The sequence below is a fragment of the Zingiber officinale genome, chromosome 3B (genome assembly GCF_018446385.1).
Source record: "Zingiber officinale cultivar Zhangliang chromosome 3B, Zo_v1.1, whole genome shotgun sequence".
NCBI lineage: Eukaryota > Viridiplantae > Streptophyta > Magnoliopsida > Zingiberales > Zingiberaceae > Zingiber > Zingiber officinale.
The window spans coordinates 9,746,520-9,768,992 of record NC_055991.1 but is presented as its reverse complement, the minus strand read 5'-3'; the positions used below and the strand labels follow the sequence as shown (position 1 = coordinate 9,768,992).

The following is a 22,473-nucleotide window of genomic DNA, read 5'->3' as shown; positions in this document are numbered from 1 at the left end:
ATCTAAAAATTAAGGATGTGTTTGGTTTACCTCATTTTCATTTTCATTTTCATTTTTTGAAAAACGTGCATTTTTCATTTTTTAGAAAATGATTTTTATGTGTTTTTCGTTTTCTTATAAAACGCTCTCTCATTTTCTTAAAAATAAACGTGAAAAACACAAATCAAATGCGTTTTCCATTTTCTCAGAAAATGAAAACAGAAAACAGCATGAAAAACACAAACCAAACGCCCCCTTTTATGAATTTTATAAATTTAAGTGTGCCTTATCAATTGCTTTTGCCAGCCTTCTAACTTAATATTGTTAACATTAGAGGCTTTAAAATGTTCAAAATTTTCAACCTTTATTCTGGTTGGTCAAATTTTGACCATTCAACATTATCCAAATGCAACAGTAAATTTTATTAGTCAAAATTTGACCAACTAGAAATGAATTGTAATGCATTCATGTACATACAATTAATATATAAATATGATATTACTAAAATGTCCATATATATATATATATATATATATATATGTATATATTCTGGCTCTTCTGACCATTTAACACTACCCAAAATACAAATACAGCTTAAAGTTAAAAGTGAAATCCTCCTATCATTTAAGACAACCAGAAATTTACAACAGCAACAACCAACACTAGATTGACTTTGTTTATATGGATCAGCATGGCTAAACTGTAGCCATATGCTACCTAATGTAGAAAACTAGGAGAGCTCAAAGCTTCACATCTAAAACAAGCAAAATAATTTGGAAATCCAAACAAAAGCCATTTATTTGACAACACTAGCAGGCAATATCTCACCTTGCCAGGGACTTGTAGAGTGTCACAGTGACATACTTGGAAAGAAACCTATGAGTTTTCGCTAGTGCCACCACAGGCTGACCACTGCAGCTCTTTTGGATGTAGAGATGGTTTAGCACTACATGGGGAAGCCTTGCAGAGGAGGGGCAATCAATGGAGGTTGGTGCATTGAGAAGGGTGCCTTGGAGTTGTGGAGGTAAAAAGGGAGGCTCTTTGCTGAAGTCCTCCGAACCGAGTGGGCGGTTGTTGTAGCTTGACTCTGGGGATTGGGGCATGTCGAATCCAGCAACCCCTCCCAGGTTCTCTGGAACAAATGCCTGCATAGGAAAAAAGATGGCGCCCTAAAACTAGTTTCCTAGGGTTTCCAAATTCAGACATCAAAATTCAGATTCCATGGATAACTAAAATGTCAGAGACATCTACCTGCAAGTCTAAAATGTTATGAACATTCCCCATATAGTCGTTCATCCATGGCACATCAGATGCATGCTTCCATTCTCCATCGACAATGAACCTATACTGGTAGAAGCCTGAAGGAAGTACTATCATGACCGAAAAGTCCTTGCCTGACCTTTGCAATGGTTTCCTGCAATAGAAAAGCATTCCTCATGTTCTTCAAGTTGCATTATAACCGAATAGAAGGCACTTTCTTTGGTTAAAAGATATTGCTCGTAGTACTTTGTCTTCCAATTATCCCATGATCCTTCCACAAAGACTTCCTTGCCACCATGGTTCCAGTTGATCATTGTTGGAATCCCGTGTTCATCAAGCACATCGTCGTAGGTGATAGAATTTGGTAACCCTTTATTATTACTTTGCATTTCCTCTTGTCTCTGCAGTGGAGTGACTGGGATCTGAAGAAGAAATGGAGATTAACTAACAACATATGAATGATACATAGGAAATTCATGAACACTGAGATCCTCTCCTCAGCTATGAAAGTCACTATAGTTGTTTCAGAGTTAACTTCATGATAAATATTACTTTCAAGAAGATGACTCGAAAATTTTAGAATGCACGAACAAAGAAGACACCAAATCAATGTTTTAATCAAGAATTACCATTCACAAAAGGAAACGACAGTGTGACTGACTGCAGTCCAAGTACAAACAAAGAAGAGCAGATGATAACAAATTGAAGGGTTCAATGGCAGCATGCACGGTCAGGCTAACATGTTTAGCTAAGACACTGAACTGATTGATACACAAAGCGCCTAGTATACAGATGTATCTCATCCCATTTCTTCATCTAATTTCTGTTTCTCAGTGCGCCAACACACCACCATTATGATGGTTGAGGCATGGGAGATTGGATTACTATACGAAAAAGGACTACCTTCGAAGCTTCATCCCTAAGAATAGGAGCAGAAATAGATATATAATTTGGTAAATTATACCAAAAGGTAGGCCAATTGCCAAATGCAACATCGCTTTTATGGAAATAAACCAAATCCAATGATAAGTTTTTTTCTTAATTATTTAAATCAAAAACTTAAATACATGACTTGTGTACCAGAATAATGTGAATAATATATGGGTACCAAAGAAGTCATATCTTGGTCACAATTCCATATTAAACGTGGCAAACTATTCTCACAAGGAAAATTGTTTGTGTAGCTATTCAGGGTACATTTCATGATGAACATCCCCAATGATCTCTAGTAGGTGCAACTGACATAAGATAAAACCTTTTTGATTGTCATTAGATGTCGCATAGGTGAAGGATAAAATTTGAGAAGTATCACAAAAGAGAATCAAAAAACATCTTCTGGTTAATGCAACTGTGTGGCAATGTTAATTTTTCTCCAAACTACCAGCTGCAAGCAATTATACAAAAACATCAATAATTATAAACTTCTTAATCTAGTTAGCGAGCATTACATGATTAAACATCTTGAAGGAACAAGGGAGCAGAAAAATGTGAGAAGAACCTTCCAATTTAATCATAGTATAGCTGGAATATTATGACTCCACCATGCCTCACAAATATGAATATTTAAATCTGAGTGAAGAAAATATGTTGCAGGAAAAGAACATTACATGATTAAGCATCTTTGATGAGCAAGGGAACGGAAAATCTGAGAAAACCCTTCCAAATTCATCAAAGTAAAACTGAGTGAAGCAAAAGGTTGCAGTTTGCACAAGTAACAAACCAAGCACAGAATACAAGCAATTGATTAAAGCCAGAAATTTCAATAGAAGCTCATATCCAAACCTCAGAAAAGGAAAAACTTAGAAACATCGTACAGAAACTATTGTGAACACTCACCGTATCCACAGATAAAATCAAACATGGAAGGGAAACAAGGAATCAATGAATCTGGTCAATTTCGTAGTTTCATAAAATGCAAAGTAACAGATCAAAGACAGGGGAGGAAAGGGAGGTAGGAGAAGCGAACCTGAGGAGCAAAGAGGAGAGGCAGCTGAGGTGCACTTTTAGGGCTGTGCGGAGGACTCTGCCCCATGAGGTCGTCCGACCCTGCTCGCGAGCGCGAGCTGCCCCCATCTCCACCTTCCCTGACGCTACTCATATTCCCCATGTGGAAGGTCGAAAGAACGACTCCTGGTACTTTAATCTCTTGATGAAAAAGTTAGGGCTTTGTGCCCTAAACATCACCTTCTCCTTCAATCAACCTCGACATCGCCACTGACTACTTTATCTCTTTATAGAACAAAACAGAACAAAACTGAGCTCTCTCAACTGAAATTTTTGGGCTTTAAAGCTGAAGTCGCTGCAGAAATCAACAAAAAAGAAGAATCCACCAAAAAGTAAAACACAAACGTCCAAATCCTCCCAAAGAAAGAGTGCCCGAGAGCAAAGGACTCCGATATGAACAAAACAACGGAGAAAGAGGGATACTCTCGTCTCTAGCAACGGAGAAAGGAGAGGTGATGCCGCCCACTGAAAGCCACCATTTCGATCGCCCACCGAGCGCCCTCGAAATCGAATCCTTCATTTCCACCGATGAATAAAGCTTTAATTTCCATGTCTCTCCTCCAATGAGCTTGGAGATTCCCGTCTTGCGAAATAGGAGAAATTTCAACTTGCCCCGGAATTTCAGTTACTACAAAAAGCCCTTCATAATTTTAAAATAGTCAAATTCCAAAAACCCTTGTAGCATTTTAGAAAATGAGGTACCTATTTAGTATATATTTGAAAGTTGGATGCGTATCTGAATTTTAAACATTATATATTTTTTTAAAATAGCACATTTATAAAAAAAATTATAACTATTCTATAAAGAATGAAAACTTATTCTTTAATATTTCAATATGTTAATAAACTCAAAGGTGCCGTAAAATTTTCCCATGATTAATTTATGAAACAAGTGCCGTTGTTTTTGCAACCCGACGTTGCGAGGGATCCTACTCGTCTAGTCGTCTCGTTGTAGCGTTTGCTTTGCAGCGCTAGTGATAGCGCGACGCGTGTCGATATCCGCAGAGGGGACGGCAGATGCTGACGTGACGTGACGTGCGTGATGTGACGTGACGTGGCGTGGCGTTGAGTTACCGTGGGAAGCAGGTGATGTCGTGATTGGTCATGACGGCCCAACGGCTAGCACTAAAATTTTACCTGTGACGGTGCGGCATGGACCCCGCTCGCTGCTCAATCAAAATTCGCTGGTGCGGACTTTTCATACATTGAGAAAGTCTGGCTTTTCTCCGTATTTTTTTTTTTGTTTTTCTGGAATATTCCCAGAGTTTTAACTTTGCCCATTTATACTCATAATTTTAATCCACTATCGAAATACCATTGATACCTAGCCAGCTCCATGTCAGCACGACGCATCTATCTACGTGATCCCACTCTGAGCTAGTTCAGGCATGGGTCATCATTTGTTTGGGTCATACTTGACCAAGCTATCAAATTATGATGTAGTCAATCTGAGTCTAGCTGAGCTAACTTGCAAAGTTAGTCTGGCACACCAAGCTAGTTTGACCTCATGATTTACCGTGCTTGTGCACTCGGGAGCACTCGGACACTCGAGTCTGAGTGCCTCGTTTGTTGAGTCATGTAAAAGCTGAGGACTTGGAAGTTCGAACCCGAGTGTGTGACTCCTCACACGGACGGAGACTTAGGGTCGTTTGGTTCGAAGTTATTCTTGATAATCTTGATTATCCATCTAAGGTTATCAACAAAAACCTTGTTTGGTTTAGGTATTCGATGATTCCCGAGTAATGTTCCATACCTGACACGTCAGCAAAAGGATCATGCAGCCTGAAATCGTAAAACCTCAGAAAACTAAAGTTTTTCTTGATTCCGAGGTTAACGAATTTTTTTTACCAAAAATACCCTCCGATAAGAAAAAATATGGAAAAAAGAGAAAAAATATAAAAAAAATATTAAAAAAAATAAAAAAATGTTTAAAATTTTTAAAAATAAATAATTTTAAAAAATAAAAATATTAAAATAAATAAAAATTTTAAAAATAAAAAATTTATAAAAATAAAATAAATAAAAAAATTTAAATTTAAAAAATGTAAAAAAATAAAAAAAATATACATATTAATAATATAAAAAATATAAAAACATTAAAAAAGTAAAAAAGTAAAAAAATATACACAAAAAAAAACATAATAATAATAATAGATTTTGTAACTGAGGGTAATACGGTAAAATATTAAACTAAGATATTTATTAAAACCTTCAAACAAAAGAATTTTTGTTGCATTACCTAGGTTGAACCAAACAACATTTGGTTATGTTTTATTCCCCATAACCTTGGTTATATGATTACCAGGTAATAACATAATCAAGGTTATACATGATAACTTGAACCAAATGCACCCTTACAGTAATGAACAATTACTAATGGGTACCTCCTTTAGTGATGTGTGTCCCTTGAGCTTCTTTCCATGATATGTGTCTTTCAGCTTTGGGATGAGTTGATGGGACGCTGAAGACGAGAATATTGACCAGCCGACCGTGAACCTTCTCTATCTTTTGAAAATCCTTCTTCCTCTTCACCATCCAAGACCTTTTGATCTCTTCTGAATCATCATCTTTTGAAAATCCTACTACCTTAGATCTTGTCGATATCTTCATCCTCGAACTCAATGTAGTCATCGGCACCGCCCTCGTCCTCCTCGTCGAGCCCTCTGATGCCCTCATTGAGGCGGATGTTCTCAGGGAGCTCACCATAGGCCTTAAGGAGACGGACCTCGTCAAGCATATACTTGAAGATGATGTCCGCCTTGTCGTCCTGGTAGTCACGGAGGCCGACGAGGATGATGTCCTCGGCAGCGATCCAAACCTTTTTGTGCATCTTGCCGCGGATGTGGCAGAGGCGCTTCGATCCGTCGAGGGAGGCGATGCTGAAGTGGGAAGAGGCTAGGGTTCTTTTGGGTGTTGGCGTGCACGTGCTTTACATGCGAGGAAGAGTTTTATACCATCTGTATAATCCAGGGAGGGACCAAGAATTCTTGATCCAGAAGATCCGCTCCACTCTCATAATATACATTCCATGAGCTTCTCTTTGTATATAAGGGAGGTAATGTTATTTCAAAACTCTCTTTGATATCTCACCTGTTATTTATTTATTTTTTTAATCATTTATTTTTTATTATACTATAGGGTTCTACGATGATTTAGTCATAGAGGACTTGTCGGGACACCTCTTAACAAGCTTTCTAACATGTGTCGTTATTCGTATAGTCGGCTACTTCACAAGAAGAAAATTTTGAAATCATCATTTTGGGGCGCGAGATAAACTTCTATCGTAATATCATCACTCCATGATGCAGGGTAGATTGCTTCCATATTAACCATGAAGATTTATTTTCTCCCAAGAACAAACGGATTTACAATTAATGTATACCTTAAAAATTATAATTTTTTACATTTCTAAAATTATAAATACATAGTAAATAGTTCTACATACAATAATATAATTGTGTAGTTGATATTTTTCTCAAATCAAATAATGCACTAAAATCTCTAAAAAGTCTAAAATAACCAAAAAATTTTGTCTTTTTTTTTCCTGTGTTCACCTCACATCATCCTAACGGTTAAAATTTATAAATTAATAAATTTAACTTAAATCAATCTAATATTTTTTTTAATTGACACATATATTCAGGTAACATCGACTAAATTTGATTCTATAAAAAAAGTTTATTCATCATTAGAATAAATCATAAAAGTACTTATAACATGAGGTTTATTAGTTTAAGTTCTTAAATCAACTGTTCATTACACACTGAGTAAGGGTATAATTGAGTTGAGCTAAATCGAACTCTTAGATGTTTGAGTTTGACTTATTTATAATCGAGCTGAGCTCGAACTTTATTTAACGAATATATTCATGGCTCACGAGCTTATTCAAGCTTTTATCGAGTCTAAACAAGCTTAATAAAGATAAATTATAAATTTAAATATTCATTAAAAACTAAATTATATATTTTTTAAAAAATTTATATTATTCTTGTTAAAATTTATAATTTTATTCTAATAAATAAATTTAATATATTTATCTATGTTTTCCATAAGTAGAGTGTAAAATCTATAAATTCAATATCAAAATTATTTTTTTTATTTAAAAGTTGATTCATGAGCTTAACGAATATGTTCACGAGTTAACGAGCCGAATATTATGAAGCTTGAGCTTGATTTGTTTATCTTAACAAGCCTCATTAAACGAGCTTAAATGAATTTTTATCTAATCGGACTTCGAATAGCTCACGAACGATTTGACTCATTTACACCCCTAACACTGAGACTCAATTATATATGAAAAAATTTAAAAATACTGTGCACACTATTATCTTGGAAAACAGATTATTATAATAGTAATAATATAAACTACTCTTGCCCCGCCCACCGGATCTAATACTTTAATTTGTTGGAAGCCTAACGTGCAACTATTGAGATAGCTAGTAAAGTGCATGTGAATGCCTAAATCAATATACTTATAATATGAAATATAAATATTATCGTAGAAATTTTGATATGTCGGATGACTTACGTAATATTGTAATATTATTAGTACTCTAGTATAATTTTGATATCATCAATTAAGTTTAGTTAGATTTTATTAGATTTTATTATATATAATATTTATATCTAAGTGTATAAGAGTTTAGAAACATTAAAAATAAGGTAGAAGACATAATTAGCGAGAAAGATGGTACGAAAATAGAGTTGACGGACTTTATGCATTCGAAAAACTAGATGCTCTAGAAGAATACATCGACAGATGAAAAGGACATGCATGACGCTCAAGGGACTAGAAGACGGGAAGGAAGTTTGCTCGAGGAGAAGGTCGGAGTTGGATTCGGATAAGCTCAACTCCGGTTAGCCGAAGAATCACCTACGTGAAGAGATCAACTTTGAGTTGAGTTGTCTTATGGAAGACGCCTTCCATGATTGGAAGACGCCTTTGATGAACCGTACGAAGACGTCTTCCAGCCTTTGAAGGCGTCTTCACTAGTCATTAGTCGAGGTGTCTTCATTCGATGGATAAAACTCTATCTAATGGAAGGTACCTTGGACCTTACTAGAGTCGCCTTCAAGCTACAAATAACTTTTTATAGGGACTATAAAAGACCCCTAGATCTAAGAAATAATCAATAGCTCTAGTATTCATTTTGTAACAACTTTATGAGTGTTCAACTGAGTATAAGAGACTTCTCCGCCTTTACTAAAAGAAACTTTTTTTTAATATTTTTATTTACTTTAGATTAATAACTACGTAGATTTTAACTAAGTAAATCTTTTATCTCTTTTATTTTAAAATTATTCATTTATTTTTATTATAATTGTACTATTGCTATTAATTGGAATTAAAAGATGGGGAAAGACTTGTTTAATTTTCACAAAGATAATTCATTTCCTCATGTCAGTCCTACTGTGGCAACAAATAAATTTGATGAGCATCTTAAATTTTTTTATACTTAATATTATAACTTAATCTTTATTTTTTAAAACTAAAAATTTAAAATAAATAAATAAATAATTAAAAAAATTTGATATTATGCTAGGCGCGAATCGACGCGCACGGTGCAGGCGCCGAGCACTAGGTAACATATTTAGTTATAGTAGACTAAAGAAATAATTTTAAATGTTGTGTTATATTTTTACATATCGACCCTTTGTAAGTTACTCGTTGAAATTTCTTATTTATAAACATATTTTTAGCATAAGAGTTATATATGAATCAAATGCATGAGTAAACTAATTTAATAAAAATTTATAAAATGAGAGACTTAGGAGGGATAAAATTATAAATAGAAAATTAAATAATTTTAAATGTTGTGTTATATTTTTAAATATGGACCCTTTATAAGTTATTAGTTAAAATTCCTTATTTATAAAAATATTTTGAGCACAAGAATTATAAATGAATCAAATGTTGAAATATTTATGAGTAAATTTAGAGCAATAATATGTATGAGAAAAAATCTTAAGAAAATATTCAGATACATAAATTCATGATCTGGGTGCATTATATTATTTGTCTATCTTTAAACATTTTCTTGAGATTCATATTATTTTCTGTAAATTTAATACTTGATTTGATAAAAATTTATGAAATGAAGAGGGGTAAACTTATAAATAGAAAAAAAAAAAAATAATACGTAAGTTTAAGAATTTCTCGTTTCGTGTTCGTATTTTTGAAATTCTCTTCCTCTCTCTTTTGTAAAATAATCACAAGATTTCTTTATATTGTTACTCCACCTATTTAAAAATTAATTGTTATAAATTTACACCATCAAATTTAAATTTGAAGGTATAAATATATTCAAAAAGACTTATAAAAATATATTAATTTTGATTTAATTAAAATGATTCTAGTTCCTTATCAATCAGTTTAAGATAAAATTGACGCTTAAAAATTAACTATTATCAATTTATATTATTAGATTTAAATATGAGAGTATAAATATATTAGAAAGATTTTTTAGAGTATATTAATTTTAGCTTAAAATAATTGGATATTCAGATCCGAATTTGATAATGTAGCAGTGATTTTTTAAAATGATAGAATAAAAATATATATAAAAATAATAAATTTTATTGGCAATAGTTAGAAATCTTTATCTTCTCAATTATAATAATATATGTAATTAATATATACATATGATATTATTAAAATATCCATGTATACCATTTAGTAACGTCCTTAAAAAAAACGGTAATTCTTGTTGGCCAGAATCTGGCCAGCTAGAATTTTGTATGCTCCAATTAGAATGCATGCATATACATGCATGTAATTAATGTACACAGATGATATTACCAAAATACCCATGTGTACACTTGCATGTATTAATTCTAACTGGCCAGATTCTGGCCATTTAGCATTACCCTAAAAAAAAATCCGTGGTTATTTTTAGAAGAAAGAGGAAGGGTATTTAATTTAGGTATTATGAAAGTTAGTGAGCGAAATGGAAAAAAACCAAAAACAGCCATTAGGTAAAAGAATGGACGGCGCTGACATAACTACAACGATCTGACGGCGCATGACGCGAGCTACATCCCGGATTCCAACAGCATCGAGGCCTCTTTGACTACTACGCTTCCCGCCTATGAACGACCTTGCTGACGTGTACATGGCCCACTGGTGTTTGCCCACGTGTTCTCGTTTCGTCCCCATTTCAAGCTCCTTTAATTGCAATTCTCTTGAAATAAACAATCAAGCCGATTCTGAACCACTCCCTGCCCCGTCCCACTTTCTCGCGATCCGAGTTCCTTCTCGATCCCCTTTTTGTGTTTTTTTCTTCCATTTTTTTTGTTCGTGATTCGAGAGATTGATAAATATTCCGATTTTTAGAGGGATATTTGTATTCTTGAATCGAGGCGAGAAGATGCCCTACTGCGATTCTGAGAAGAGTGTGCGGATCTTTTACAGGAGGTATGGCCATGGCAGCACCAAGGTCCTCCTAATCATCGGTTGGTATTTTGAATTTCTCGTTCAGAATTTGGGAATTTTGATCCAGGGATCTGAAATTCGATTTGAGTTTTTACCTTTTTGGATTGGATGTAGGATTGGCAGGGACGCACGAATCGTGGGGACCTCAGATTAAGGGGTTGACGGGTGCGACGGAGGCCAACGATGACGAGGCGGCGGAGGCGGCGGAGACGGCGGCGAGGACGCCGTCCGGCAATGGAAGTGAAGGCGGCGAAGCCGATGAGGAAGCGCAGGATGGGATCGAGGTTTGCTGCTTCGATAACCGCGGGATGGGCCGTAGCTCTGTGCCTTCCAACAAATCTGATTACACGTAGGTCTCTTCTTCGTCTTACTTATTTTTTTCCTTCTTTTTCTTCCGAATTTTCGGGATGATTTATCGTTCCTTTTCGGTAGTGTAGGAAGATCACATCCTACAATTTCTTCTGCTTTGCTATTTAGGGCCCAATTGGGAATTGACTATGTTGACCAATGAAAAGGATTAGTGATATAATTCATTATTTTGCCCCACATTGAAAAAACCAAAAATGTTCGTTAAACAAAATGGAAGTTCATCGGTGAAATCCTTAACAATTTTTTCTTACCAAACTTCATGCCTAATGACTTTTTTTGGAGAGGTTGGTATAGTTTGTATCAAATTGAGCATTGTTGTTATCCATCGCTACCAAATAGGAGCCGTTTCTAATAACTTCTAATTGAGGCGATTAAATCTGTGTATAGTGTATCAAATTGGAGAAATTAATTTGTGCAACATTATGTTAAAATTGTATTGCAGAACGACCCTCATGGCAAAGGATGCTCTTGCTCTGTTGGATCATATAGGTTGGAAAAAAGCTCATGTCTTTGGTCATTCCATGGGTGAGCCATCTTTATCTCCTGTTTAGCAAAAACCAGTGGCATTTACCTTATATATGCTCAGGCATTCATCTTTAAAATGGGAAAGGATTCATGAAGTTGCAGATATGAACTCTTGCATATGCTTGCCCGATCTCTAATTTGATTGAATTTGGGCTGATTGTAACCAGGAGGAATGATCGCTTGCAAATTGACAACCATTGCGCCAGATAGGATAAGCTCCTTGGCCTTGCTCAATGTAACAGGTGGTGGATTTGAGTGCTTCCCGAGGGTATTTTCGAAATACTATAAACTCAAAAAAATTAACTCCATTGATCTTCTTCAAATTTTTATTATGCTCAAAATTGTCCATGCAATTCGGTGACCATCACTTTAGCTTTTAAATTTTGCAATTTTGTTGCTGTTTTCTTTCTTCTTTTTTCTTGATCTTCAATGGCGGTGTTTGATGGAAGTTGTTAGCTACAATTTTTTTTCAAGACTTCAGTTGCTTTTGGTATCATATGCTGATTGGCAGCTATGCTTTGTGAGAAGGGAAGGAGTCTGTTGGCAGTGGGTTGTCTTGGCCATGGTCCGAGCTGATTCAACAGACTAAAAATTATATAACAATATAATAGCTATTAAAAACTCTAGAAAAAATTGTGAAGACTATGTGGGTATTTTTTTTTATACCAAAAGAGATATATAAGTATTTTTTTAAAAGAACACAAGGTAATTCAATAAAATTTTAATTTTTTAAAGCTATTTAAAATGATAAATAAACACAATTTAGTATTAAAAATTAATAAGAATTGAATTGAGCTGCAATATCCCTGCCATGAGTTGTGGTCGGCCAGACTCAAGGGTCATCTTTGTGACAGGACATGGCCACCCCATCCCACACCTAGGGCTTCGAATCTTCTAACTCACCAATATGAACCTATTTTAAAACGTAGTTTCTTCTTTGATGCTTATCATCTCCAGCCCCAGTAGTAAAGTTTCTCTGCTCATGACAGCAAGTCTGATAGTTTTCGTAATTTGTCATAAACTTCAATAAATACTCGAAGAAACCTCTGAGATTGTTGATCTAAATGGAGTAATGGTAGTCCTTTCAACATCCATATTTAATCACACATTTTCATAGGTAAAGTTGGGACAGGCACAAGCTTGAGGATATTAATGCTTGCAGTGATCTTAATCATTATCTTCTATCATAGTTGTTTCACTGAACCCTACATCTAAAATCAAATCTCTTTCAAGATAATTATATGATTATATTGGTTCTTTTTGCAGATTGATCGTCAAATGCTATCCCTTGCATTTCGTTTCCTAAGAGCAAGAACTCCAGAGCAAAGATCTGTTGTTGACTTGGAAACTCATTACACAAAGGTTAGTTAGAAACATTCACAGCTCATTTTCTTCTCTTCTTGCGTGTGATTGTCTTTATATCCCCTTACCTTTATATCATTGATTTGTTTCATGTTTGCTAAATATAGGAATATCTTGATGAGCAATGTGGATCATGTAGAAGAAGGGATATACTTTATCAGGTTAGCGATGCTCCTTTTGTGTCAAATAATTTAACCATACAGTGCAATATCTCGTAAGTCCTTTTCGTTTTTCCATTTTGAGTTAGTATCTGAAATGAACAATTACTAATTGAATTTTAAGAATTCAACTGTTAGGAGCTTGCAAGACAGAATTATAGGTGGAAAGCAATTACCATTATCATAATTAACTGCATGAGCTTCATCATTCTTTCTACTATTTTTTTTGAACTTTCGGTTTCATTGCTTCTAAAGCCTGCACTTAAAATTTTTTCACACATCAGGAATATGTGAAGAATATATCATCGACCGGAATGCAATCGAGCATTGGCTTTGAAGGCCAAGTTAATGCTTGTTGGAATCATAAGATGACATCAAAAGAGCTGGAGAGAATTCAATCATCTGGATTTCTGATTTCAATTATCCATGGAAGGTCGTCGATACTCACCTTCTCCACCCAATTTTAATGTGCTGACTTTTTGTTAGTATATCAAGATTTGAGTAATTGATAATTAAATTTTGATAGGCATGATGTCATTGCTCAAGTAGACCATGCAAGGAACCTTGCGGAGAAGCTCCGACCTGTTGCCAGAATGGTTGAACTTCATGGTGCCCATCTTGTGAGCCATGAAAGGCCAGATGAGGTACACTTCAGGGCTTGGTTATTTCTTTGTCGAATGCTCATTTTGTTTAAAGTCCCTATGTTATACGACATAAATGAAAAAAAAAGCTTGTCAAAATAACAATATAATACAAGTTTCCCATACATAGACATTGTTCAGACTCAAGTTTCTTCTGATGTTTAATTAAAAGGCAAACTAAAGAAGAAAAAAAAAGAACATTTAGGAATTTCATGAACTGACAGCAAAAAATCAGTAGTGAATAATGTATTTCCTTAAAAAGTGGATTTTGTGCAGTTAGAAGTCAACAGTCGGTAAAAAAAAGATTGTTAAGCTGTTAGACAATACAAGTATATCCTATACACCGACATTGTTCAGGCTCAAGTTTCTGCTCACCCAATGAAATGGTAATATCAACTGCTTGTAGAGTTAATTCTATTTCAGCAACACTATGCAAAAAATGTTCTGTTACTTGGACTTAATTATATGTATCGGACCACACAGGTGCGTATCTAAATGTCTAATATAATTAATTTTACAATTTTTTTACTCATGATCAATAGAAATATGGAATATCCACATGGAATGCCATTAATTGACATTGTACGAAGTGGTCAAAGAGTCTAGTGCCCAGTTAACTCTGATGGATGGATAAATAGAGGGATGGATCATCCTTCCGTATACAAAAAAGAAGGAAAATAAAAGAGAGGGAAAAAAAGATTAACTAGTTTACCTGTGTAGAAAGAATGGTAAGACTATTGACTCACGACACTTGCTGTGGCTGGCAAAGTCGTGGTTAGCAGCCAGCTCGTGATCAGGCGGCTGCTGCGAGCTTCCAACTACAGTCAAAATGAGTTCGGTACCCAGGTGATCGTTGCAAGCTCACAACTAGGCGGTGATCACAAACTTGTGAGGAGGCTTCAAGCTTGTGACCAGGCAGCCGTCATGAGCTCAGTGTTAGGTTCGCAGCAACAACAACAACAGAGGATCAGGAGACAAAGGCTCAGGAGACGGGAGTAAGGAAATGTTCATTTCATAGTCAAAATCAATCCACAAATGATTTGTGAATTCATCCTTCCGCTAATTTTGCATCTAGTAAATGGAAAAAATAGTATCTCAATGCCTGTTCAAAATTCGGCCTTTTAGTGATTCGTCTCCGGAGTAAACAAAGCAGTATCAAAGACTTTATCTAAGATAAACATCTTGTTGGTTTGACTTTGGTTAATGAAAATATTTTTTCTATTTTTGAAATTTGAAAAGTTAAGAAATAATTTAGAGCCAATGTCATTCTGTGCACAGGTTAATCAAGCTCTGCGGGAACTAATAACTGCATCGATATTCAAGCTTAAGCCTGAAGAGTGGTCCTGCTGGTCCAAGGGACAGACTGGTGATGGTAAGTACAAAGCACCACAGATTGTATTCATAAACATGATCAATCCTCATTACAGGATAGGTCAATTATTTTTCTGGTGTATGGCCTTAGCAGGATCATCTCCAACTGAAACACAATCATCGACGAGCAATAACAACTGGATGACTAGTAACGTGTTAACAGCGTACAATTTCCTAGGAAAGATACAACTAAGTTTTCTTTATTTCCTCGGTGTCTTCGTGATGGCCTACGAACACATGAGGAGCATTCTCAAAATCAGAAAACCAGCTAGGGTTGCAACCTCCGACTCATAAGGTAAGAATAATTTACTCTAGCCTGCTTGCTTGAGTAATTTAGCATCAAAGACTCATACTTTCTATATTGTCCTCTCAAGCAATTCCAAACCACCGAAACTGAGAAGATTCAGTTTTCGAGAGACGATACTATATATCCGTCAAGCAGCATTCTAAGTGCTAACACCATATGGTCATTGTGCCCCCATCAGTGGCAGCGGCTCAACTGTATTGCAAAAAGAGAATTGTTCTTGTGCCATTCCTTCCTTCTGTTTTCTCCCTTGTTGAATAATGACATTGTTGAGTTGCATATTTGTGTAGATTAAGGATAAAATGAAATGTGTATTTGAGCGGCCAGTTGGTTGTTGATTGATTTTGTTCGACACTTCTTCAGGGTTTTCTCAGAACGGGTAGGTCTAAGTTCGAATCAATTTGGCTCTCAATTCGTTAGCCATCCGGTGGAATTGCCAGGTTGACCTGGCTGAACTAGTTCAGTTTTGAAAGGCCACCCATCCTGCTCTACATAATCATTTTAACAGTCAATAATCAAATAAATACTAATAATTAAAGTATATATATATATATCGGTTAGATTTAATTTTATCATCACACCTTAAACATACAATTTGTTACAAGATCCTATAGAGTGAGTGAACATCCATTACATATATATTCGAGTTTCTTAGGAATTAAGATGATCTTTAATAAATCCTCAATCCCTAATTTTGTAGGGATGGAATTTCGACACTACAATTTGATTTGAAAATTAAGTTACACGACTAAAAAATGGCAACATCAGTTAAACTTTTGTAGGGAAAATTTGATAAAGATATATAAAAAAGTAAAACAAAATAAAATTTACGACATAAATATGATTTAGTAAAAATTAAATCATGGCGCCTGATTTGATCAAAATCAAATACAATGGCATGTTAGAATTACTTATAATACTAAATCGATTCAACTAAACCACAATCTATTTGTATCCTAATTAATTCCTCGTTAAACATCTCAAGGGACTGATTCCAACAAGCGAGAGAAGTAGTAATCAACGATTAGGAATCACATCTTTGATTAAAAAAAAAAACATAAGCGGATAAAAAAATACAAAAGAAAGAAAAAATAGTTCTCTCAAATTAAACAGAAGCTTACTTGGGCACAAAGAGAGGCAAAAAGATTGTTCAAGGATGAAACGAAGCATCAGGAGGAAAGAAATTCAAGTTAAAAAGGCGGAGAAGGAAGAGAAGAAGATTCCATTGGCGAGGGGTACGATGCCGCGCCCAGAAACGAATATTCTCCAGTAGATTCCGTTTTCACATTACTTTCACGGTTACTTCGCCGTTAGCCTTCGACCCAATTTTCTACCATCCTCTTGGGCCGACCGGCCCATTTATTTCTAACTCGCTGCCCAACTATAAATTTATCTGCTCCCGCTCGTCGCTCCTTCTAGTTTCCGGAATCCTAATTGATCCGCTTGGCATTTCCTTTTCGCCTTCGATTTGGCTCGAATCCGTGATAATCGATACAAGTGGAGGCAAAGCATCAGGATCTGTGAACCCGACGATGCCCGTGAATCGTCTTCTTCCAGGCAACGAGTGAGCACTGTAGTGGGTAGTTGCCGAGACGAACTCCAGGGCAAGGCCCAGGACCTCGACTCCGCATGGACTACGCTATCTTCTAACGAATCTTGCGGAGGATGGAGGCATCGTCCTCATCTTGGGGCACAGACGAAGCGAAAGCGGGTGGTCGAACTGCTCCACTCGTTCTCCTGATAATCCGACGACGATAACTTGGCGCTTCAACTCAACATATCTCATAAGTCTTTGCCACTCTCTGTTTTGTCTGGACTTTAACGTCTCCGTAAGTGGGTATTGCAATTTGTTGGATCACATCGTTGTTTTGATGTGATTAATCAAATTAGATTAGATTCTATTTGATTTTAATCGCTCGGAACTTAGGAGCGCAGGAAGTCAAGTGAAAGACGTTGCTAGCGAGAAGGGCGGCACGAGAAGAGAACCGACGGATTCGGTGCGTCTGAAAGACGAAAGAGCTACGGAAGAGTATTCCGGTGGACAAGAAGAACGTGCGCGACGTTCGAGGGACGAGAAGTTGGGACAGAAGCCTGCTCAAGGAGAAGGTCGGAAATTGAGTTCGGATGAATCCTATTTCAATTGGCTGCAATCATCCAAGTAATCAGAACTTCGGAAGCTGAAAAGAAGAAAAAAGAAACTGGAAAAATAGCTGGAGGCGCCCTCAACAGTCGTTGGAGGTGCCTCCAACATCAAGCTAATGAAGGCGCTCTCAATAGCATTGAGGGCGCCCTTAACAACCTTGGAGGCACCCTCAATGCCCTTGGAAGCACCTTCAACTTGATCAATTTGGCCGTTTGTAATCGGATAAAGTTTTATCCACATATTCTCTTGGAGGCGTCCTCAATCTCATTGGAGGCGCATTCAAAACTCGAGATAGAATTTTCAGGAGCTATATAAAGGTCTTTGGAGCTAGGAATTATTCAATCAATTATGTAATCAATTCCTAGCAATTCTTGAGCTCTCTAAGTGTGTAAAAGACTTCTCCGCTTTCAGAGAAGGTGTTTCTTAGTGCACTGTTCAACCGTCTTGGATTAACAACCATCTAGGTTGTAACCAAGTCAAATTGCTGAGTCTCTTTTCCTTCTTTTCAGTTATTTGCTTTTATTTAATTGTTGATATTTTAAGAGTTGAAAGCACAAGGAGGGTATTTTCTTTTTGCAGGCAATTCACCCCTCCCCTTTTGCTAGCCCCGCTGCACCAACAAGTGGTATCAGAGCCAGACCGTCTCAGAAGGACTGATCGTCAACTCAAGCATCAAGATCAAGACGATGACCGGTGCAAGTATTCATCCCCCGAAATTCGACGGAAACTTTACGACATGGAAACGCCGAATGGAGGTATTCTTTAAAACAGAATTTAATATTCTTTTAATTATGAAATACGGGTTTTCAGCCCCTAAAGAAAAGGAAGAATACAACTGGACGAAAAAAGAGCAAGCTGATTTCGTGGCTAACGGAAAAGCAGAATTTCTTCTGCTCAATATCCTGCCGCCCTAGGAGGTAAGTCGGATCGGAAGCTATGACTCCGCTAAAGACCCCTGGGAAAAATTCTTGGAACTCCATGAAGTCACCTCAGAAGCGAAGTTAGCAAGGCGCAACATCCTCCGGATTCAGCTGACAAATCTCCGGATGAACAACGATAAAAAAGTAGCACAACTCCAAGGAAGAATCAAGGAGCTGATAACTCAACTAAGCAATCTCGGAGAAACGGTAACAAACCGAGACTCGATACGGTATGCACTCAACGCCTTCCCAAGAACTCCATAGTGGACGTCCTTAGTAGATGCATACTACATCTCTAAGGACTTTGAGGTAAATACATTAGAAAATTTATTTTCTACATTTGAACTTCACGAATCTTGAATTGCAGAACCTAAAGAGAAGTCAAATCACAATGTCGCCCTACAAGCCGAGATGGACGATCCCAACTCTGAAGCGTCGATCGATGAAACTGAAGCGGCGTTATTGGTAAGGAAGTTAAATAAGTTTATTAAGACTAATAAATTTAGATCGTAGTCGAGAAAGCGTCAACGCAATAGAAGGACGGTCCGATGCTACAACTGCAACGAGGAAGGGCACATCAAGGATGACTGTCCAAAATTGAAGAAAAGGGATAAGGAGAAATCCCAAAGACCGACAACCACTAAACGCAAGAGTCTGAAGACTATATGGGATGAATCATCATCCTCCAAATCTGAAGTCAAAGCCTTCTCGGGATTAGCACTGATGGTCGACCATGAAGTAGAAAAAGATGAGACCAGCTCAGAAATGAGAATAGATGAAGGGGGAGGATCTTCAGAAAGAAAAAAGCTGCGATGAAGGGGGAGTATCAGAAAATGAGATAAGTAAGGTACGTGTTCTAACTCCCAAGCAGTCCTTTTAGTTCATTAAAATGCTCACTAAAGATTTAGTTAAATTAGAAAAGGAAAATAATGAGTTAAAATTAAACTTAACAAAAACATGTCCTATAGAAATGTACGATAATCTGAAATTAAAGAATGAAAAATTGAGAATTGAAATTGAAAAATTGATAAACGATCATGCATGCTTGAATAAATTTCAAAAATCAAAATTTAAAATTTATGGTAAATTAAAATGGTATATCAAACATCACCAAGGTCAACTTAGAAAAATACCTAAAGGATATATATCCACTAAGGTTTTAACTAACTCAGTAGAAAAGAATCTCTATTGAGTTCCAAAATCTTTTCTAGATTAAAATTTTAAGTTAGCGCTTTCAGTAAGAAAAATTAAACAGATAATTTCTGTATAAAACTTTGTCTAAGAAAATAGTTGTTGCTCCAATAACCAAGAAGACCTAGTGCCTCACCACTGCCTGTAAGCCAAAATACTGAAATAAAATGTTTAATTAACTTACTGATAAAACATAAAAATAGAAATTAAATAATGCTTTAACAAGTTTTTTAAAAATATTTTTGGAAATTTCTCAAAAATATTTTTAAAATTCCTACCCCGTTTAAATATTAGAGTTCTTTGTTAACTTAATTTTTTTTTTGGAAAATTTCTATCCCGTTTTTGCTGTGATCAAAGGGGGAGAGATAGAGAACACAAGTTTAGGGAAAGTTAATATTTAAATTTCTTTTATAAATTCTATTATTGTAATCTTTATGCTTAAAATGTTAGTTTAGTAATTTATTTAAATTACTACTTGTCTGTTTTTTTCCCCTAACTTGAACTTGGGTTGATGCACATCAAAAAAGGGAAGATTGTTGGACCCCGTGGTTATTGTGATGTGATTAATCAAGTTAGGTTAGGTCCTGTTTGGTTTTGATCCCTGTGTCTAAGTGTGTAGGAGCTTAGGAACGCAGGAAGTCGAGCGGAAGACGCAGCTGGCGAGAAGGACGATACGGAAAGGGAGCCGACGGGCTCGGTGCGTCCGAAAGATAAAAGAACTACGAAAGAGTACTCCGATGGACGAGAAGAACGTGCGCGACATTCGAGGGACGAGAAGCCTGCTTTAAGAGATGGTCGGAAATTGGATTCGAGCGATCCCTATTTCGATTGATCGCAATCATCCAAGTAATCGGAACTTTGGAAGCTGGAAAGAAGAAGAAAAAAGCTGGAAAAATAGCCGGAGGCACCCTCAACAGTCGTTGGAGGCGCCTCCAACATCAAGCTGATGAAGGCATTGAGGGCGCCCTCAACAACCTTGGAGGCACCCTCAATGCCCTTGGAGGCGCCTTCAACTTGATCAATTTGGCCGTTTGTAATCGGATAAAGTTTTATCCACATATTTTCTTGGAGGCGTCTTCAATCTCATTGGAGGCGCCTTCAAGATTCGAAATAGAATTTTCAGGAGCTATATAAAGGTCCTTGGAGTAAGGAATTATTCAATCAACTATGTAATCAATTCCTAGCAACTCTTGAGTTCTCTAAGTATGTAAAAGGTTTCTCCGTCTTCAGAGAAGGAATTTTTTAGTGTGCTATTCAACCGCCTTGAATTAACAATCATTTAGGTTGTAACCAAGTCAAATTGCTGAGTCTCTTTTCCTTCTTTTTAGTTATTTGCTTTTATTTAATTGTCGCTATTATAAATGTTGAAAGCACGAGGAGGGTATTTTCTTTTTTAGATAATTCATTCTTCTCCTTTTGTTGGCCCTGTTGCACCAACATAATTTTCTGAGACTCGTAATTTGATATGCGTTCTTATACGTGTGCTGTGTTCATCTTCTTTATTTTATTTTTCATTTATCAGCTCGACAAAAGAAACAGAGCCGATCGAGCTAATGGCTGGTGGCTTTTCCTCATTTTGGAGACTCTGAATGTTCTTGGATCAAATTGTACCACTGCTTTGTATCCAGCAAAAGAGGATTAATTTCAGGTTTTCCTTTTGTTCCTCTAGAAGTTCTCTGCTTCTGCAAAAATGATGAATCAAGGCTTTTTCTTTTTCTACTGATTTGACCGATCAATAGGTCAGCATGCATGTTTGCGATACTGATCTTTTTTTTTTTAATCTGTTTTATCTTCAATATTATTCTCGATACTTGCAACTATTAATGTGACAAAAGGTGAAATTATTCGTTCTCAGTGCTCCCGTCGCAATCGACCCAAGACCATCACGAGGGAGATAAATCATAGCATCCTGAGCGAGCATGTGATAGGTGGGGTGAGTTGCATAGGGACCGGGGATTTACGCCGCGATTACCCTGAGTTTCGACCCCGTGACCTCATGTGACAAGCATCCCACCACATACCAACTCGGATGACCTGTGGGATCTACTTGCAACTATTCATGTTTCTTATTCAAATATACTGATAGTTTCTTTGCATCCAGATGATTTCATTGAGGACTAGGTAAACATGATTTATTTTTTCTTCTCCTCGAATCTGGTTTCACTGTTACTGGTATTAATCTCATGCAGAAAGTACTCACTTCAACTTCTTTGAATTTTTGCCTTGTCAGGTCAGGCCAGGCCAGGTTGCTATAATTTCGTATACCTACTGGCCGTGGAAAGGCGACTTAATGCTGATGATGAAACTCATTGGCACACCATTAACAGACAGGAAGGGTCATTGCAGTTGATACATGATGCGGCCCAGGACGACAGAATCCGATTGAATGCCAATATCACGGTCAATTACCAAATCAATAACAATGTACGGATCGCTGCTATAATTTACTTAACAATTACCCATCAACAGCCGGCTTAGCCCATTAAATCATCGAAACACAAACCATTAACAGTCCTTGATAAGCCATACTACTCATTAAATTAAAGGCCGACTAAATTATCTAAGGACTCTCAAATATGAGTATCAGTTGCAGCCGGTAGGGCCTGTTAAATTATCGAAATGTAGCCTACTAGCAGCCCGTTAGGGCCAGAGTAGGGTCATCTAAAGATAAATTCCAACCCACATTTGAGGAGTCCAAATAGCATGTCGACATCAGCTTGCCCTCGGGGACATTGAGCTTGCCCTCGGGGTAAGGAGGGGCATTTGATTAATTCAATATATAAATTAACTTAATTAATCAAAAATTAATTTATT

General features: G+C 36.4%; 3 protein-coding genes across 4 annotated transcripts; 1 reads left to right on the top strand and 2 right to left on the bottom strand.

Annotated features, from left to right (window-relative positions):
• Positions 1-573: 573 nt before the first annotated feature.
• On the bottom strand, positions 574-3,839 carry LOC122055847 (SNF1-related protein kinase regulatory subunit beta-2-like). The gene is made up of 5 exons (XM_042617493.1): positions 3,667-3,839; positions 3,206-3,538; positions 1,486-1,661; positions 1,231-1,393; positions 574-1,124 (listed from the first exon to the last, which is right to left on the bottom strand). The coding sequence occupies exons 2-5, from the start codon at positions 3,344-3,346 to the stop codon at positions 804-806; spliced, it is 801 nt and encodes a 266-aa protein (XP_042473427.1). The 5' UTR covers positions 3,347-3,538; positions 3,667-3,839; the 3' UTR covers positions 574-803.
• A 1,991-nt stretch (positions 3,840-5,830) lies between these two features.
• Positions 5,831-10,399, bottom strand: LOC122054671 (eukaryotic translation initiation factor 1A-like). The gene is made up of 2 exons (XM_042616111.1): positions 10,203-10,399; positions 5,831-6,170 (listed from the first exon to the last, which is right to left on the bottom strand). The coding sequence occupies exons 1-2, from the start codon at positions 10,397-10,399 to the stop codon at positions 5,831-5,833; spliced, it is 537 nt and encodes a 178-aa protein (XP_042472045.1).
• A 47-nt stretch (positions 10,400-10,446) lies between these two features.
• LOC122055846 (putative aminoacrylate hydrolase RutD) lies at positions 10,447-15,731 on the top strand. 2 transcript variants are annotated; one of them, XM_042617491.1, is made up of 11 exons: positions 10,447-10,695; positions 10,790-11,024; positions 11,487-11,569; positions 11,737-11,837; positions 12,836-12,931; positions 13,039-13,092; positions 13,374-13,522; positions 13,616-13,733; positions 15,009-15,102; positions 15,193-15,396; positions 15,476-15,731. In XM_042617491.1, the coding sequence occupies exons 1-10, from the start codon at positions 10,611-10,613 to the stop codon at positions 15,393-15,395; spliced, it is 1,218 nt and encodes a 405-aa protein (XP_042473425.1). In that variant the 5' UTR covers positions 10,447-10,610; the 3' UTR covers position 15,396; positions 15,476-15,731. The 2 variants fall into 2 exon arrangements, with proteins under 2 accessions (XP_042473425.1, XP_042473426.1); XM_042617492.1 differs by having other exon boundaries at positions 10,790-11,028.
• The last annotated feature ends 6,742 nt before the right edge of the window (positions 15,732-22,473 follow it).

Excerpts from the sequence above, each read along its gene's own strand:
- LOC122055847 (XM_042617493.1), bottom strand. The coding sequence starts at position 3,346 with ATGGGGAATATGAGTAGCGTCAGGGAAGGTGGAGATGGGGGCAGCTCG. Across the intron at positions 1,662-3,205 it reads CTCTCCTCTTTGCTCCTCAG|ATCCCAGTCACTCCACTGCA; the intron begins GTTCGCTTCTCC and ends TTTCTTCTTCAG. Across the intron at positions 1,394-1,485 it reads TGGGATAATTGGAAGACAAA|GAAACCATTGCAAAGGTCAG; the intron begins GTACTACGAGCA and ends TTTCTATTGCAG.
- LOC122054671 (XM_042616111.1), bottom strand. The coding sequence starts at position 10,399 with ATGGGGACGAAACGAGAACACGTGGGCAAACACCAGTGGGCCATGTAC. Across the intron at positions 6,171-10,202 it reads TTACCTAATGGCTGTTTTTG|CACGTGCACGCCAACACCCA; the intron begins GTTTTTTTCCAT and ends TCGCATGTAAAG.
- LOC122055846 (XM_042617491.1), top strand. The coding sequence starts at position 10,611 with ATGCCCTACTGCGATTCTGAGAAGAGTGTGCGGATCTTTTACAGGAGG. Across the intron at positions 10,696-10,789 it reads CAAGGTCCTCCTAATCATCG|GATTGGCAGGGACGCACGAA; the intron begins GTTGGTATTTTG and ends GATTGGATGTAG. Across the intron at positions 13,523-13,615 it reads ATTTCAATTATCCATGGAAG|GCATGATGTCATTGCTCAAG; the intron begins GTCGTCGATACT and ends AAATTTTGATAG.